The sequence below is a fragment of the Lissotriton helveticus genome, chromosome 2_1 (genome assembly GCF_964261635.1).
Source record: "Lissotriton helveticus chromosome 2_1, aLisHel1.1, whole genome shotgun sequence".
NCBI classification, from domain to species: Eukaryota; Metazoa; Chordata; class Amphibia; order Caudata; family Salamandridae; genus Lissotriton; species Lissotriton helveticus.
In genome coordinates, this window is record NC_136059.1 from 158328309 (window position 1) to 158346022 (window position 17714).

The 17714-nt window shown below is 48.6% G+C and overlaps 1 protein-coding gene across 7 annotated transcripts in view; it reads right to left on the bottom strand.

The window, feature by feature from the left end:
* The window catches only part of UNC13B (unc-13 homolog B), a 3555093-nt gene that overhangs the window by 1177520 nt on the left and 2359859 nt on the right, over positions 1 to 17714 (bottom strand). For all 7 annotated transcript variants that reach the window (XM_078674667.1, XM_078674666.1, XM_078674664.1 and 4 more), the window contains one exon: positions 14196 to 14346. In XM_078674667.1, the coding sequence (XP_078530793.1) occupies positions 14196 to 14346 (151 nt within the window). The remainder of the gene's footprint in view (positions 1 to 14195; positions 14347 to 17714) is intronic.

Here is a 17714-nt window from a genome sequence, read left to right on the forward strand (position 1 = left end):
TCCTGCTTAAAGAGATCCCCGGGAGTTTGTCCAAGCCTGGGGCTTTACCTGAAGCAAGTTTAGAGATGGCAATACAGACTTCTGGCACCGTGAACTCAAACACCTCAGGGTGCGTAACTAATGCAGACATGGTGGCTAAACCCTTAGTATCATCAAGAAGTCCCTCGGTGGAGTATAGGGCCTGGTAATGACCTTCCCAGGCTTCTGGCGCTATATTCGGTTCTATTGCTGCTTTCGGCTCGCTGCTACCATTGTTAATTATAAGCCAAAATGTACGGGAATCTTTAGTTGCAAGCGCCAAAGATAAGCTGGACCACTTTTCGTGGTCCCACTCTCCCTTTGCGCAATTGGTCAACCATTTAAAATGTGCCCTCCTAGATTTGATTGCAATTCTGTCATTTTCTTTTATGGCCTACAGTAGCTCTTTTTTGGCCTTCCTATATGCTGGATTGTACCATAAGTGGTGGGGCACCCTTATTACCCCCCCGGACACCCGAGGATTAAGTATCTCTGCCAAATTAAACAATAAGCCCTCATGAAGGACCTCCAACTTAGTTAGATATTCATGAGAAGGTGGTTGGTTGATTAGCGCTGCAACCTCATTAAAAAAGGGAATTATTGAACTGTAGAGTTTCCCTAGTTGTTCCGGATGCTCCACTAGTTTGTGCCGACTAACTCTGCGCCTGTCATTAGAGACGATAAAATTACCATCATTGGCGTCAGGAGCTGGGAGGCCATTTCTGCTACTATAGGGTAAACCCAGTTCTAAGATGAGGGCGTTATGATCACTCTCTGCTCTTATAGCAACATTAAAATCAATGACCAGAAGCCATAGCTTTGTCTCAGCCAAGATGTAGTCAATAAGGGACATTTGTCCTGGTTTGTTATAAGTACATTTGGCCGGGATGTCGGAGGGAGTTCGGCCATTACAGGCACGTAAGGAGTGATTTAGAGTGAGTGCCGTGATTTGTATGGTTAGCGGCGACCATGCCTTGGAAGGGGGAGCCTGGGTCATGGGTATAGACCAATGGTCGTCCTCTGCAGTTTGGGCTTCATCGTGTAGGCCATTAAGAGATTCAAAATGGCAGTTCAAGTCACCGCCCACCAGTAGGAGAGTACCGCTCGAAATTGTTGGAATAAAGAGGGATAAATCCTTAATGGTGCTAGACTCGCTAGCTGGACTTACAGGGCGGGAATAAACATAAATCTGCGCCAATTTAAATGCATTAGGCCAAGTGAGGACTACACATTGAATATCTTTTGAGTGGGTGTTAAGGGATTTGATAGTGCAACCAAGGTGAGTGCCGACCCAGCTGGCGAGGCCCCCAGATGGGCGACCCTTCCCTCCCCAGACAGCCGGGACATAGAACGTAGAAAAACCTAGTCAGTGGTGCTCAGTTCGAGCCCACGTCTCCTGAAAGAGGCACACATTGCTTTCGTCCACAAAGGAGCCCCATTCAGGGCAAGTCAATTTGTTGGGCAACCCTGCCAGGTTCCACGATAGTATTTTGAATGAATCAGGCCCTGGGCCCCCATCCTTGTCCTGGGATAAAGCCACACTTCCTATCTTGGTCTGAGTCACTGTGTGCACTAGGGACAGCAGTGAGTTGGCGACCACAGCAACAGAGGTTATAGTATCACTGCTTCTACCAGTGAGACGTAGGCTGTTGCTATGGATGAGTGGTGTTGGTGTATTCACCGTACTTCTTCCCCCCATCCTAGCCCCACCAGAACTATCTATTTTCCTTTCTTTTGTTTTTCCACCCAGTTCCCTCACAGCCCTGTTTAAATCATTCACTTCCCCAATTGTGCCACCCAATGTACACCACCCTCAATCCACCAATTCCAGGCCACTGTATCTATTATGTAAACACAATGCCACTGGACCTGGAGGATCTCTAGGCCCACCCTGGCTAGTTCCTTCTACTATCGGGCACCTTACCAAGTTCCAGGATTGTTCAGGTCCTTTGCTAATGCGAAGTTGGTCCGGGGGGATAAAAGAATGACAGGGGGAGCGACTGGATAGCTGCCATAGAACGCGACTGGCCCCAGTGGCAGATATGGGACACTGTCCGTGTGTCTCTAAAATTTATCACAACACAATCCCCTGTTATGTCCTTTGGCCCACCCAAGACACCCTGCAAACAAATAAGACTTTGCTGGTTACAGATGGTGGAAATGGTCTGTTTTTATTGAGCCAATCTGTGACTTTATTCTTGAGTGAAGTGTGTGTCTCCTCACTCACATTCTTCAACTCAGGAACCCCGGCTAAAACCACCACGTATGGACTGGATTCAGATGGTAGATTAATTTGTGTGGGTCTTGGGTTACTAATGCGTTGTTGCTGTATGGGTATATTAGGATCATTGCGTGGCATAAATGTGTGTCACGAGTTTGAGTCCGGGCCAGAATTAGAAACAGCCTCATCTTGCCTTGCTGTACCCACTACCACATTCCCAGGCCCTTGTACTTTTGGGTCTGGAACAACTGGCCTACCTAAGCGCACAGCATTAAGATCTGATGCAACTAGCTTGGCTGAACCCACAGTATTTAAACTATTTGTAATCACAGGTGAGTACTTGTCAACATCCGCTGTTTGTTTGGCTACGGCCCCTACAGTCTGGTTAAGAGCAGTGGTTAAAGATGATAAATTAGCTTCATTAGCAGCCAGTCTGTGAGTGAGGGGTGATAAGAGATCAAAGAAAAGGGCCCCCAATTTGTCGCAGAAGTCTTTGTTCGCAGTAGGCACTTGGACCGTTGGCATGTCGCTAGCCACAGGCTCTGCAACAAGCGTCACTGGCTCAGTATCTTCATGAGGTTCCAGGGACTTCCGCTCAACCTCATCTAACCTTCTTTTCTTTGATTTGCTAGGGCAGTTTTTCTTTGGATAGCCTGGGTCCCGTTTTTTTTTTTTTAATGGCTCCTGGCGTCTGTGATAGATGATCTTTTCTACTCGTTAAAGGGGCAGTCATCGACCTTGTTTTGGGGTAAGATATCTCAGCTGGCGCCCTTATCTCTGTTGCAGGGTCTATCAGGTCATTTGTTGATATATCACCCGCCCTGCGGTTGAGGAATTGCCGCATAGTATGTCCTGTGCTGGTGAATTATCCGGCGTATATCCACCCACCAGCTGGCTAGAAAGTGCAACCGCATCAAGTGATAGCCTTCGCTCAGTACTGCTATCTCTTGCGCAAGCGCATTCGAGGCTCTCGTCGAAGAAGTAGTCCAATGTTCCCATCATAACCACACTATTCATGCCCGACTTATCCTTGGTAGCGCCAGATGCCATCGCTAATGGATAGAAGATTTTGGCCCTCGTTTGAGAAGCTTGGATCTATGGTACTTGACTTACCGAACGACGTTAGTCGCCCATCTCCGCAGCCAGACGTTAGAGAGTGGGCCCGGCCCGGCCTCGAACGGGCTCAAACGGGCCCGCCCTTGGCCCGGCGCGTGCCTGCGCACGTCCCGCAGGAGCTCGGACAATTAAATCCACCTGATGACGATGTTAAGGGGGAGGGGCTGCCGGTCCGCTTGGCGGCCCCTTGGATGCTGGGGCTTGAAGTCCTGGTCGTGAGCCTGCCCCCACAGCTCCTCTGCTGCCTCACTCTCGAAGCGTCTCCCGCGAAGCAGGAGGCACAAGATGTTCAAATACCCGGTGGTGAGGGGGAGGGCTGCCGGTCCGCTGGCGGCCCCTTGGATGCTGGGGCTTGAAGTCCTGGTCGTGATATTGCCCCCACAGCTCCTCTGCTGTCTCACTCCCAAAGCATCTCATCCATCCACCCAGTCGCTCATCCACAAACCCATTCACTCATGTATGTATTATCCCACTCATCCATCTTTAAATCTCATCCGTGCACCCATTTTCCTAGCCATTCTGTCATTCATTCATCCATGCTTTCACTCATCCATCCATCCTCCCTTTCTCTCTCCATTCCCCTTTCACTTAGCCACCCATCCTACCATCCACCCTTCATCCATCCACCCACCCATCGCATCCAGTTGCAGACAGAAGAGACTCATCAAGAAAGTCACCCTCTCTCTAGTTCCTAAAGCAAGGGGTGGGGTGGGGGAGGGTTCACTATGCCTCTGCACATAGGCAATCTGAAAACTTGGAAGTCACGAGTCATGCATGATGCACAGTGCCAGGAGGCAAGGTGACAGTGACATGGTGTTGTTTCCAGAGTTTTAAGAGGGATGAAAAACTTGGAGGTGTCTCTCCGAAGGGGGGTGTTTGATGTAATTAAGGGCACAGCTTAAAACACCAAAGCTAAAAACAAGTTCTTAGCATAGTTTGCCACTCAATGCACCACCTAGAACAAAAACCATAGGCACTCATCATAGGGCCTAAATGCCACTTCCATCACTTTCACAGCAGATTCCTTATAATCCTCTAGTGACTGTATGAACATCACCGTGTTAGAAAACAAGTCACGCTATAGATGCATGCCCATTGTGTTGTCACCAAGATATAGTTTTTCAATTGACTGTGAATTTGTATTAAATAACGCATAGTTTGAATAATTGCCTGCCCATTACCACCCAACATTGTGCTCCATAACTTCACAGTGCAATGCCCCCCAGCAGGAACACGGGAAGCCCAAGACCACTGCCCTCTCACTCAGCATCTAAGCCAGAATCAAACAGCACCTTGAAGGTGAGGCCATGCCCAGATCTATGGAGTTATAACATCCAGAGATACATTTCATCAGCTCTCCAACTTAGCGGCCTACTTCATGTAACGTCTGTCATAAAGAAGATTGGCATAGATAGAGAGTAGACATGGCATCCATGAGCATGTTGCTAAACCAGGGGCATTAGGACGAAATGCACAAAAGGCACCCTGAGATGGGGCACAAACCCCCAATGTCTAGATGTTCTTCTTAAAGAAAAAATATTGCCTTCCCCTGTGACGCACTTGTACCTGCCGCTTCCCAGCTGCTATAGCCAAATGCCTTCCTCCTGTCTCTTACCATTCAGTAGCTCTGAGAGCAGCCGACCTTTTCCAGGCTTTGAGGGAAATAACTATATGATGCTAGAGCTAATCCAGAACAGGTAGGATGCCCTGCCCTAGACCCTAGCAGGAGGAGGCACCACATGCGATAAAAGCCCAAACTGGCCCATTGTCATTCTGACAGGCGAGGCGCCCCATCAGGGGTCTGACGCCTCTCACAGGGGAACAGCTCTGCTCCCTGCAAGGCTCAGGATTATGGGAAAAAGGCGTCTGTAAAAAGGATCCTCACGGACAACAGACGTGAGGTCCAATTTACGGACGGTTGGTCACCCTACCAGAGACCGCCACGGGCAGCAAAAGGTCTAGCTACGCCACTTAGGGGTAACATGAGTGAGTTTACAAGGACCTGTGTAGCTGATAGCCACAGAGTATACACTGAACGTCTGGACGCAGGTAATGTGCTGGTATTCAAGTGCTTCTAGGACTCAGAGTGACTGGTCATTTATTCAATCGGGTATTTCAATGAGAGGAGCAATTGGAAGCAGATTTTTTGAGGACGAGAAAGAGAACAACGAAAAAGAGAAAGATAGGGTGGACAGAGTGCTAGAACAGCGAGACAGAGGGGGGGGCAGAGGGATAGAACAGCGAAAAAGAGAGGGGGAACAGAGTGATACAACAGCGAGAAAGAGACGGGGAGAGGGTGATAGAACAGCAAGAAAGAGACGGGGGGACAGAGTGATAGAACAGCACGAAAAGGGGGGAACCGTCATAGAACAGCAAGAAAGTGAATGGTGAACAGAGTAATAGAACAGTGAGAAAGAGGGAGAGAACAGAGTAATAGAACAGCAAAAAAGAGAGGGGGGACAGAGTGATAGAATAGCGAGAAAGAGACCGGGGGAACAGAGTGATAAAAAAACAAGAAAGAGACGGGCGGACAGAGCGATAGAACAGCAAGAAAGAGACTGAGGGACAGAATGATATAACAGCGAGAAAGACGGGAGGGGGGACAGAGTGATAGAACAGCAAGAAAGAGACGGGGGAACAGAGTGATAGAACAGCGAGAAAGAGACGGGGACAGAGCGGTATAACAGCGAGAAAGAGACAGGGAGAACAGTGATGGAACAGCAAGAAAGAGGGGGGGACATAGTGATAGAACAGCGAGAAAGAGACGGTTGTCAGAGTGATGGAAGCTAGTGGGGAACAGAGTGATAGAACAGCGAGAGAGAAAGGGCAGAGTGATAGTACAGCGAGAAAGAGACGGGGACAGAGTGCTAGAACAGCGAGAAAAAGCGGGGTAACAGTGATAGAACAGCGAGAAAGAGCGGGACAGAGTGATAGAACAGCAAGAAAGAGTGGAACAGAGTGATAGAACAGCGAGAAAGACGGGGACAGAGTGCTAGAACAGCAAGAAAGGGACGGGAGAATAAAGTGATAAAACAGTGAGAAATAACGTGGGACAGAGTGATAGAACAACGAGAAAGAGACAGGGGACCAAGTGATAGAACAGCAAGATAGAGAGGGGAGAACAGAGTGATAAAACAGCGAGAAAGTGACGGGGCAAATCGTTAGAACAGCGAGAAAGTGACGGGGGCAAAGCGTTAGAATAGCGAGAAAGAGACGGGGAACAGAGAGATAGAACAGGAAGAAAGAGAGGGGAGAACAGAGTGATAAAACAACTTGAAAGTGACCCGCCCTGATTGGTCCGTGGGTCCCGCCCTTGACCCGGAAGCAGTTTTCCACTTCCGGGTCAAGGAGGCGGGACCTCTGGCATTGGGGGGGGTTTAAGAGCCTGGGGAGCGTGGGAAGCGCTCTCTTTGCGCCCGCGCTTCTAAGGCTCGCTCCTCGCCCCGCTAAGGGGCTTGGGGGTCGCCCAGGGGGAGGGGCCACTGGTCTCTCCCAGAACTTCAGGGGCAGGATTTCCGCTCGCTTGGAAGGGTGCGGGGGAGGGAGTCACGCTTTCCTCAGGCTGGTAGCCACCCCGCACATACACTACGACGTCATCAAATGGCGCAAGTGTAAGGGCCCTCCTGTTATGGTTAAATGGAGTTCACGGAGCGTACGAGGGCAACCAGGAGAGGGACGTACTCTCCCAAAACCGGGCCCTTGTTGCGCATGCGCATCTCGGACGTGAGAGCGTAGCTGGGTAAAAGGATCTGACACCGGTTAGCGACCTTGCCGTAGGACCGAAATTATTAGAATGCAAAACTGATATGAGGATGTTAGATTTGGTTAGGAAACACGCTGTATTAGACATTTGTTAAGGTTAGCCCATCATACCTGTCTAACTTGCTGTAAATCTAATGTCTGAATTTTGCATTTAATAATTTTGTAAATGTTATTTTATTCAATTTTAATTTGTTTTCATATTTTAATAAATACGGCTGGGGGGTCAACAGACCCCCTGCCTTCCAAAGAATTCTGTTGTTGGTCTGATAAACTATAGTTTGCATCATAAGGGGGGGTGGCCGGCAGTCCCAGACCATGAGAGGCAGGGGAACAGAGTGATTCAACTTCCAGAAAGAGAGGGGGAGCAAAGTGATAGAACAGCGAGAAAGACAGGGGGAACAAAGTGATAGAACAGCGAGAAAGGGGGAAATAGAGTGATAGAACAGCGAGAAAGTGGCGGGGGTACAACGTGATGGAACAGCGAGAAAGAGACGAGGCGACAGTGATAGAACCGCGAGAAAGAGACTAGGGGACAGTGATAGAACAGCGAGAAAGAGACGAGGGGACAGTGATAGAACAGCGAGAAAGAGACGAGGGGTCAGAGTGATAGAACAGTGAGAGACAGGTGACAGAGTGATAAACCAGCGAGAAAGACGAGGGGACAGAGTGATAGAGCAGTGAGAAAGAAGGGGGATGGAGTGAGAACAGCGAGAGAGACGGGGGACAGAGTGATAGAACAGTGAGAAAGAGACGAGGGGAGAGAGTGCTAGAACAGCGAGAAAGAGATGGGGGATAGAGTGAAAGTACAGTGAGAAAAATGGGGGACAGAGTGATAGAACAGCGAAAAAGAGAGGGGCAGAGTGATAGAATAGCTAGAAAGAGATGGGGAACAGAATGATTGAACAGCGAGAAAGTGACGTGGGACAGAGTGATACAACAGGAAGAAAAAGACGGGGGCAGAGTGATGGAACAGCGAGAAAGACAAAGGAGAAGTGGACAGACTGATAGAACAGCGAGAAAGAGACGGGGGAACAGAGTGATAGAACAGTGAGAAAGAGTATGGGGGGACAGTGAAAGAACAGCGAGAAAAAGACTGGGGACTGAGTGATAAAACAGCATGAAATGGACAGGGAACAAAGTGATAGAATAGCAGAAAGAAGCGAGGACAGAGTGATAGAACAGCAAGAAAGAGGGGGGGCAGAGTTATAGAACAGCGGGAAAGAGATGGGGACAGAGTGATAGAACAGTGAGAAAGAGGCAGGGGAACAGAGTGATTCAACTTCCAGAAAGAGAGGGGGAGCAGAGTGATAGAACAGCGAGAAAGAGGCGGGGGTACAAAGTGATGGAACAGCGAGAAAGAGACGAGGCGACAGTGATAGAACAGCGAGAAAGAGACTAGGGGACAGTGATAGAACAGCGAGAAAGAGACTAGGGCACAGTGATAGAACAGCGAGAAAGAGACTAGGGCACAGTGATAGAACAGCGAGAAAGACGAGGGACGGAGTGATAGAACAGCGAGAGAGACGGGGGACAGAGTGATAGAACAGCGAGAAAGAGACGAGGGGAGAGAGTGCTAGAACAGCGAGAAAGAGACGGGGACAGGGTGATAGAACAGCGAGAAAGAGATGGGGACAGGGTGATAGAACAGCGAGAAAGAGACGGGGACAGAGTGATAGAACAGCAAGAAAGAGATGGGGACAGGGTGATAGAACAGCGAGAAAGAGATGGGGACAGGGTGATAGAACAGCGAGAAAGAGACGGGGACAGGGTGATAGAACAGCGAGAAAGAGATGGGGACAGGGTGATAGAACAGCGAGAAAGAGACGGGGACAGAGTGATAGAACAGCGAGAAAGAGAGGGGAGACAGAGTGAAAGAACAGCCAGAACAAGAGGAGGAACAGTGATAGAACAGCAAGAAGGAGAGGAGGAACAGAGTGATACAACAGCGAGAAAGAGACGAGGGGAGAGAGTGATAGAACAGCAAGAAAGAGATGGGGGATAGAGTGAAAAAACAGTGAGAAAGATGGGGACAGAGATGGAACAGCAAGAAAGATGGGGGAACAGAGTGATAGAACAGCGAGAAAGACAGGGAACAGAGTGATAGAACAGCGAGAAAGAGACATGGAGAACAGAGAGATAGAACAGCAAGAGAGACAGGAGGAACATAGTGATAGAACAGCGAGAAAGAGACAGGGGAACAGAGTGATAGAACAGCGAGAAAGAGACAGGGGAAACAGAGTGATAGAACAGCGAGAAAGAGATGGGGAACAGAGTGATAGAACAGGGAGAAAGAGACGGGGGACAGAGTGACAGAACAGCAAGAAAGACGGGGAACAGAGTGATAGAGCAGCGAGAAAGATATGGGGGAACAGAGTGATAGTACAGCGAGAAAGACGGGGACAGAGTGATAGAACAGCGAAAAAGAGAGGGGGGAACAGTGATAAAAACAGCGAGAAAAAGACGGGGCAGTGTGACAAAAAAGCGAGAAAGAGATGAGGACAGAGTGATAGAACAGCGAGAAAGAGCAGGGGTAACAGAGTGATAGAACAGAGAGAAAGAGCAGGGGAACAGAGTGATAGAACAGCAAGAAATAACGTGGGACAGAGTGATAGAACAGCGAGAAAGAGAGGTGGGACAGAGTGATAGAACACCAAGCAAGTGACGGGGGTACAGAGTGATAGAACAGTGAGAAAGAGATGGGGGAGTGATAGAACAGCGAGAAAAAGACTGGGGACAGAATGATAGAACAACAAGAAAGACGGGGACAGAGTGCTAGAACAGCAAAAAAGAGACGGGGACAGAGTGATAGAACAGCAAGAAATAGACAGGGAACAAAGCGATAGAATAGCAGAAAGAAACAGGGACAGAGTGATAGAACAGCAAGAAAAAGGGGGGACAGAGTTATAGAACAGCGAGAAAGAGATGGGGACAGAGTGATAGAACTGTGAGAAAGAGGCAGGGGAACAGAGTGATTCAACAGCCAGAAAGAGGAAGGGGAACAGAGTCATAGAACAGCGAGAAAGACAGGGGAGGAGAGTCATGGAACAGCAAGAAAGACAGGGGCAAAAAAGTGATAGAACAGCGAGAAAGAGGCGGGGGTACAAAGTGATATAACAGCAAGAAAGCGAGGGGGAAACAGAGTGATGGAACAGCGAAAAAAAGACGAGGGAACAGAGTGATGGAACAGCGAGAAAGAGACGAGGCGACAGTGATAGAACAGTGAGAAAGAGACGAGGGGACAGTGATAGAACAGCGAGAAAGAGACGAGGGGACAGAGTGATAGAACAGAGAGAAAGAGACGGGTGACAGGGTGATAGACCAGCAAGAAAGACGAGGTGATAGTGATAGAACAGCATGAAAGACGGAGGACGGAGTAATAGAACAGCGAGAGAGAGACGAGGACAGAGTGATAGAACAGCGAGAAAGAGACGAGGGGAGAGAGTGATAAAACAGCGAGAAAGAGAAGGGGGATAGAGTGATAGAACCGTGAGGAAGACGGGGACAGAGTGAAAGAACAGTGAGAACAATGGGGGACAGAGTGATGGAACAGCAGGAAAGATGGGGGAACAGAGTGATAGAACAGCGAAAAAGAGAGGGGGGAACAGAGTGATAGAACAATGAGAAAGAGATGAGGAACAGAATGATAGAACAGCGAGAAAGAGACCGGGACAGGGTGATAGAACAGCGAGAAAGAGACGGGACAGAGTGATAAAATGCGAGAAAGAGACAGGGGGACAGAGTGATAGAACAGCGAGAAAGAGACAGGGGGACAGAGTGATAGAACATCAAGAAAGTGAATAGGGAACAGAGTGATAGAACGGTGAGAAAGAGGGTGAGAACAGAGTGATAGAACAGCGAGAATGAGAGGAGGAACAGTGATAGAAGAGCAAGAAAGAGAGGGGGAACAGAGTGATACACCAGCAAGAAAGACGAGGGGAGAGAGTGATAGAACAGCTAGAAAGATGGGGGATAGAGTGATAGAACCTCAAGGAAGACGGGGGGACAGAGTGAAAAAACAGTTAGAAAGATCGGGACAGTGATGGAACAGCAAGAAAGATGGGGGAACAGGGATAGAACAGTGGGAAAGAGTCGAGAACAGAGTGATAGAACAGGGAGAAAGAGACGGGGGACAGAGTGATACAACAGCAAGAGAGACAGGGGGAGCAGAGTGATAGAACAGCGAGAGAGAGACGGGGAACAGAGTAATAGAACAGCGAGAAAGAGACAGGGGAAACAGAGTGATAGAACAGCGAGAAAGACGGGGACAGAATGATAGAACAGCAAGAAAGACGGGGACAGAGTGCTAGAACAGCAAAAAGAGGGGGGACAGTTATAGAACAGCGAGAAAGAGATGGGGACAGAGTGATAGAACAGTGAGAAAGAGGCTGGGGAACAGAGTGATTCAACAGCGAGAAAGAGAGGGGGAGCAGAGTCATAGAACAGCGAGAAAGACCGTGGCAACAAAGTGATAGAACAGCGAGAAAGGGGGGAACAGAGTGATAGAACAGCGCGAAACAGACGATGGAACAGAGTGATAGAACAGGGAGAAAGAGACAGGGGACAGAGTGATAGAACAGCAAGAAAGACGGGGAACGGAGTGATAGAGCAGCGAGAAAGATGGGGGAACAGAGTGTTAGAACAGCAAGAGAGAGACAGGGGGAACAGAGTGATAGAACAACGAGAAAGACAGGGGGAACAGAGTGATAGGACAGCGAGAAAGAGAGGTGGGAACAGAGTGATAGAACACCGAGAAAGAGATGGGGCAGTGTGATAGAACAGCGAGAAAGAGACTGGGGACAGAGTGATAGAACAACGAGAAAGACGGGGACAGAGTGCTAGAACAGCAAGAAAGACGAGGACAGAGTGATAGAACAGCAAGAAATGGACGGGGAACAAAGTGATAGAATAGCAGAAAGAAATGGGGACAGAGTGATAGAACAGCAAGAAAGAGGGGGACAGAGTTATAGAACAGCGAGAAAGAGGCAGGGGAACAGAGTGATTCAACAGCCAGAAAGAGAGGGGGAACAGAGTGATAGAACAGCGAGAAAGGGGGGAACAGAGTGATGGAACAGCAAGAAAGAGAGGGGGAACAGAGTGATAGAACAGCGGGAAAGAGACGAGGGGACAGAGTGATACAACAGCGAGAAAGCGACGAGGGGATGGAGTGATAGAACAGCGAGAGAGAGACGAGGGGACGGGGTGATAGAACAGCGAGGAAGCGACGAGGGGACAGAGTAATAGAACAGCGAGATAGAGACGACGGGACAGAGTGATAGAACAGCAGGAAAGTGAATGGGGAACAGAGTGATAGAACAGCAAGAAAGAGTGGGGGGAACAGAGTGATAGAACAGCAAGAAAGAGAGGGGGACAGAGTGATAGAACAGCGAGAAAGAGCGGGGGAACAGAGTGATAGAATAGCGAGAAAGGGACAGGGGGAACAGGGTGATAGAACAACAAGAAAGACAGGGACAGAGTGGTAGAACAGCGAGAGAGAGACGAGGGGATGGAGAGATAGAACAGCGAGGAAGAAAAGAGGGGACAGAGTGATAGAACAGCAGGAACGTGAATGGGGAACATAGTGATAGGACAGCGAGAAAGGGACGGGGGAACAGAGTGATAAAACAACAAGAAAGAGATGGGCAGACAGAGCGATAGAACAGCAAGAAAGAGAAGGAGGGACAGAATGATAGAACAGAAAGAAAGACAGGAGAGGGGGACAGAGTGATAGAACAGCAAGAAAGAGACGGGGGAACAGAGTGATACAACAGCGAGAAAGAGACGGGGACAGAGTGGTAGAACAACGAGAAAGAGACAGGAGGACAGAGTGATGGAACAGCAAGAAAGAGAGGGGGGACAGTGATAGAACAGCGTGAAAGAGACGGTATTCAGAGTGAAAGAACAGCGAGAAAGAGAGGGGGAACAGAGTGATAAAACAGCGAGCAAGAGACGGAGCAGAGTGATAGGACAGCGAGAAAGAGCGGGGGGACAGAGTGATAGAACAGCGAGAAAAACGGGGACAGAGTGATAGAACAGCAAGAAAGAGGGGGACAGAGTGATAGAACAGCAAGAAAGAGGGGAACAGAGTTATAGAACAGCAAGGAAGAGGGGAACAGAGTGATAGAACAGCGAGAAAGACGGGGATAGAGTGATAGAACAGCGAGAAAGAGACAGGGGACCAAGTGATAGAACAGCAAGAAAGAGAGGGGGGAACAGAGTGATAGAACAGCGAGAAAGAGAGGTGGGACAGAGTGATAGAACACCGAGAAAGAGACGGGGGACAGAGTGAGAGAACAGTGAGAAAGAGAGAAAGGGGGAACAGAGTGATAGAAAAGTGAAAAAGAGACAGGGGAACAGAGTGATAGAACAGCGAGAAAGAGACGGGGGAACAGAGTGATAGAACAGTGAGAAATAATTTGGGATAGAGTGATAAAACAGCGAGAAAGAGACAGGGGACCAAGTGATAGAACAGCAAGAAAGAGACAGGCGGAACAGAGTGTTAGAACAGCAAGAGAGAGACAGGGGGAACAGAGTGATAGAACAGCGAGAAAGAGACAGGGGGAACAGAGTGATAGAACAGCAAGAGAGAGACGGGGGAACAGAGTGATAGAACAGCGAGAAAGAGACTGGTAGGGAGACAGAGTGATAGAACAGCGAGAAAGAGACGGGGGAGGGAGTGATAGAACAGTGAGAAAGAGACAGGGAACAGTGATAGAACAGGGAGCAAGAGACGGGGAACAGAGTAGTAGAACAGTGAGAAAGAGACGGGGAACAGAGTGATAGAGCAGCGAGAAAGAGACAGGGGAGGGAACAGAGTGATGAACAGCGAGGTGGGTTGAGTAAGGGAGAGTGATTGATTTGAACGTTTTTGCCAGTGATGCACAACTTGATTTTGGTTAGGAGTCCAGCCCTGATGCATGCATCAAGGCTTGATGTACATAATTAAGCACTGAGATTACGGAAACGGGGCTACACCTATTAGATTAATAGTGACAGGCTCATGATTTCAGAGATTATCAACATTTAAATATCAATTCATAAAATGATCAGTCAAACTGAAAAGCTATTTAGAAAGACATACCCCAAAATTTGAAGCGGAGAAGCGGTCGGAGGCAGATACGTTGGTGGAGGCAGTGGTGTGGGCATAGTAGGCGTTGATGTTGGCTAGTAGAGTGCTCATCACAGCTGGCACACCGGGACACATGTACTTAGATGATAGACATGCAAAGTGCCTGCAAAATCACAAGTTGTTAATGGCATAGCAGGAGTTTAACAAATAAGACATTTATCTATAAAAAAAGATTACAATATGGGAGACGAGTCACTCAATAAAAAAACATCTTTTGAACTGTAAAGGAGGCAACTTAATGATACAAACATCACAAGTCACTTGTGTGCTGTTCCAAACCCAAGCTCTTGAACCTAGGTACTCTGCCACGGTGACCACCAATGTTAGGAATATTTTGTTTGGGGTGGTGTATTTTGTACACCTCCCCCCTCCACCACACGCTAAGTAGAAAATAAAGAACTGACCTCTGCCCATTGATCATGTGTTCTAAATCAATCATGCTTTAGGGTGGACCTCTCACACAATGGACAGGCAAAATCCATTAATTATTAGTGCAATATGTAAGAAAGCACATCCAGCCAATGGCCATACACAAATGAAATCCCCTTCCTCAGGTGACAGGACCGAAAGAAGAGGAGTATCTTGTCTTAAAAATCAGCACTCTACTGTAAGAGTAAAACAATGAATCGCAGATCTAATGCACTTGCGTAATGCATATTTAAAACACACACACACATATATATATATATATATATATATACATATATATGTGCTGTTGGACTTAACGAAACAAAAAAAATTGCACCATCCACCTGGGTTTGCCTCGTCTGATTGTCCACCATGGAGTACGGTTGGAGGACGAATTTTGGTGATATATATATATATATATATATATATATAATGTTTCTGAAAGAGTGCCAATAAATATGAGTGTTGCATACTATCAGACTGCGGAAATGCTTGAGCCAGTAAAGTGGGCTACTCCTCTTTAACGTGGGATCGCCACCACACGCCTGCACTATTGCCTTGGATCTGACGACATTTAAATCCTGATAGTTACATTTATATTTTTCCAATTTAAAAGCAAGCGTCATACACGGTGTGTCAGTTTCGGATTCATGTTGAGTTGTTAATAAGGGTCTTAAAGAGATCATGTTTCTTCGGCGAGGAGGTCTGTGGCGCTCATCCTTCGAGGCCTTCCTGGAATGTATCTGCTTCCTCCGAGTCTCGGCTCGCACTTCCCTCTCCATGGCTCACACTTTCCAAAGGTTTGAGGCCAGATCGGCGCTGCAGCTTCTTCCAATCGTTCCTGCAGCCCCGGCGCCCGCTGCAGACAGACACTGTCACCTTGGAGCAGGAGGTACACGTTGTTGGGAGGTGCTCTGTCGGACTGCGTGTGATCGGACCTCATGCAGATAACCAGCCACCCTTGTACACGTTAACAACAGCGCACCTGACTCTCGCGGACTTCACAGCGCTGGACTTGCTGAACCATCAACAGAAGATTGTAAGCAGCAGTGCGGGAGCAATGTTCAAGGGGGTGGGGGACAGCCACTAATATTACAACACTGAATTCCCAGAGTGTAAAACATCCAAGGGTCACAAGGCAACAAGTTGTAAAGGTGTGCCTCTCAATGAAACCGCTGACTCAGCTTGTGTTAATAACGGTTCTTTATTGAATTATAGCTATCCCTGAAGAGCGCCGAGCCAGCGCTCCGTTCCCTCGGCTCGCGCCTCTCTGTCTGCGCTGCGCGCGCAGTCCGCCCAAAATGGCCGCCGCACGTCACGTAGCTACGTGACGTGCATAGACTAGTGCGCGCCACTACATATCTCCCTTTTTTCCAAACAGTATGAGAGTCACTTACAGTTCAAATGTCCATCTCAAAATCTTGAAACCTGGCTGGTCTCACCACAGATCTTCCGCTCCTGGTCACCTGGGTAGAACTCTCCTGGGACCTTTGACTCGGCACCTCATCACTTCTTTCCTCTCTCTGTCCAACCATGTTCTCCTCTATGCTCCTTCTTTCCTCTCTTAGTTCGTCTCTACCACTTCCTTCTTCATGTTGCTCGCCAACACCGTGCTCCCCTTCTGCATTCAGCTCTTCTCCATCTTCCCACTCAGCTCCATGTTGATCCCATTGTAGAACTTTGTTACACCTGGCCATGCGATCTTGGGACCACACGTTGCCGTCACTCAACAAGGCCGCTCGATCGTACACCTCCTTGACTTGCATGGGCCTGCTGTATTTGCTGTCTCCCTTCTTCTGTAATGTTGCTAACTTTACTCTTACCCACTCATCCTTTTCCAACCTTGTCCCCTTTACATTCCTCCGTTTGTTGTAGTGGTTGGTATATATCAATTGTGCTTTTTCTAAGTTAGCACGTACCACCGCCGGGGACCATTCGCTGGTGATGACCTTCTCCTTCCAAATCCGATTGTCATGTGTGAATGGCTCTCGCCCTCTCAGGATCTGGAAAGGGCTGTATCCAGTTCCTGTCGGCGTAATCCTGTAGGCCCATACCATGTTCTCTATGGCTTTCTCCCAATCTTTATTGCAGGAAATTGCTGCTTGTACTGCACCCATCACCACTCGGTTAAACCGTTCCACCAAGCCGTTACCAGCGGGATGGTAGATCGCTGTGTGTTTGATGGCTATGCCGTTCCTTTTCATGAAGCTATTCCATTTTTCAGACGTGAATTGGGGGCCATTATCGCTCAAGATGGACTTGGGTATGCCTTCCCTCACGAAAGTGTCCGACAGAAATTTCAGGATGTTCTCCGTGTCCATGGTCTCGTCCACCTTCAACTCAGGCCATTTGGAGTATCGATCCATGAGGACACATACATACTTCTGAGTGCCCTGGCTATCAAGGATGGGTCCCAATATGTCTATTGACAGTTCTTCCCACGGGTTCTGCGGGGTTTCGAACTGTCCTAACGCAGGGCGCAGGGGCTTGAGTGACTTGTCCGCCCCCTGGCATTGTGGGCATTCTCTGACATGCCTCTCCGCTCTCATGTCCATGCCTGGCCACCAGTAATTTTGTTTGGCCCTTGACTTCAGCTTCCCAATGCCTAGATGGCCTTCATGTAACAAGTCCAGTAACTGGTTTACGAGTTTTCTCGGAGGGATTACCTTGTCCCCTCTGTATGTGAACACTCCTTTGTCCCCCACTGACAATTCTTCTCTGACTTCATAGTAGGGCTTGACATCCTCGCTCACGTGCTTCTTGTCCGGCCATCCCGTGAGGATGTACTTCTTCACCTCCTTCAACACGCTGTCCTCCTCGTATTCTTCAGCCCACTCCTGGTAGCTGATGACTTTGCCTTGATCCCCCACCAGGACCACCAGTTCCCTTTGGTCTGCAGGGTCTTCTTCTCCAGGCTCCATTGCTGCTGCCCTGCTCAGATAATCAGCTACTCGGTTGCGATTTCCTGGGATGTACTCCACATCATATCTGAATTCGAGTAGCTTTAGGGACATCTTCGAAATCCTGGGTGTGGCGTTGGCATGCCCACTCGATGTTAGCACC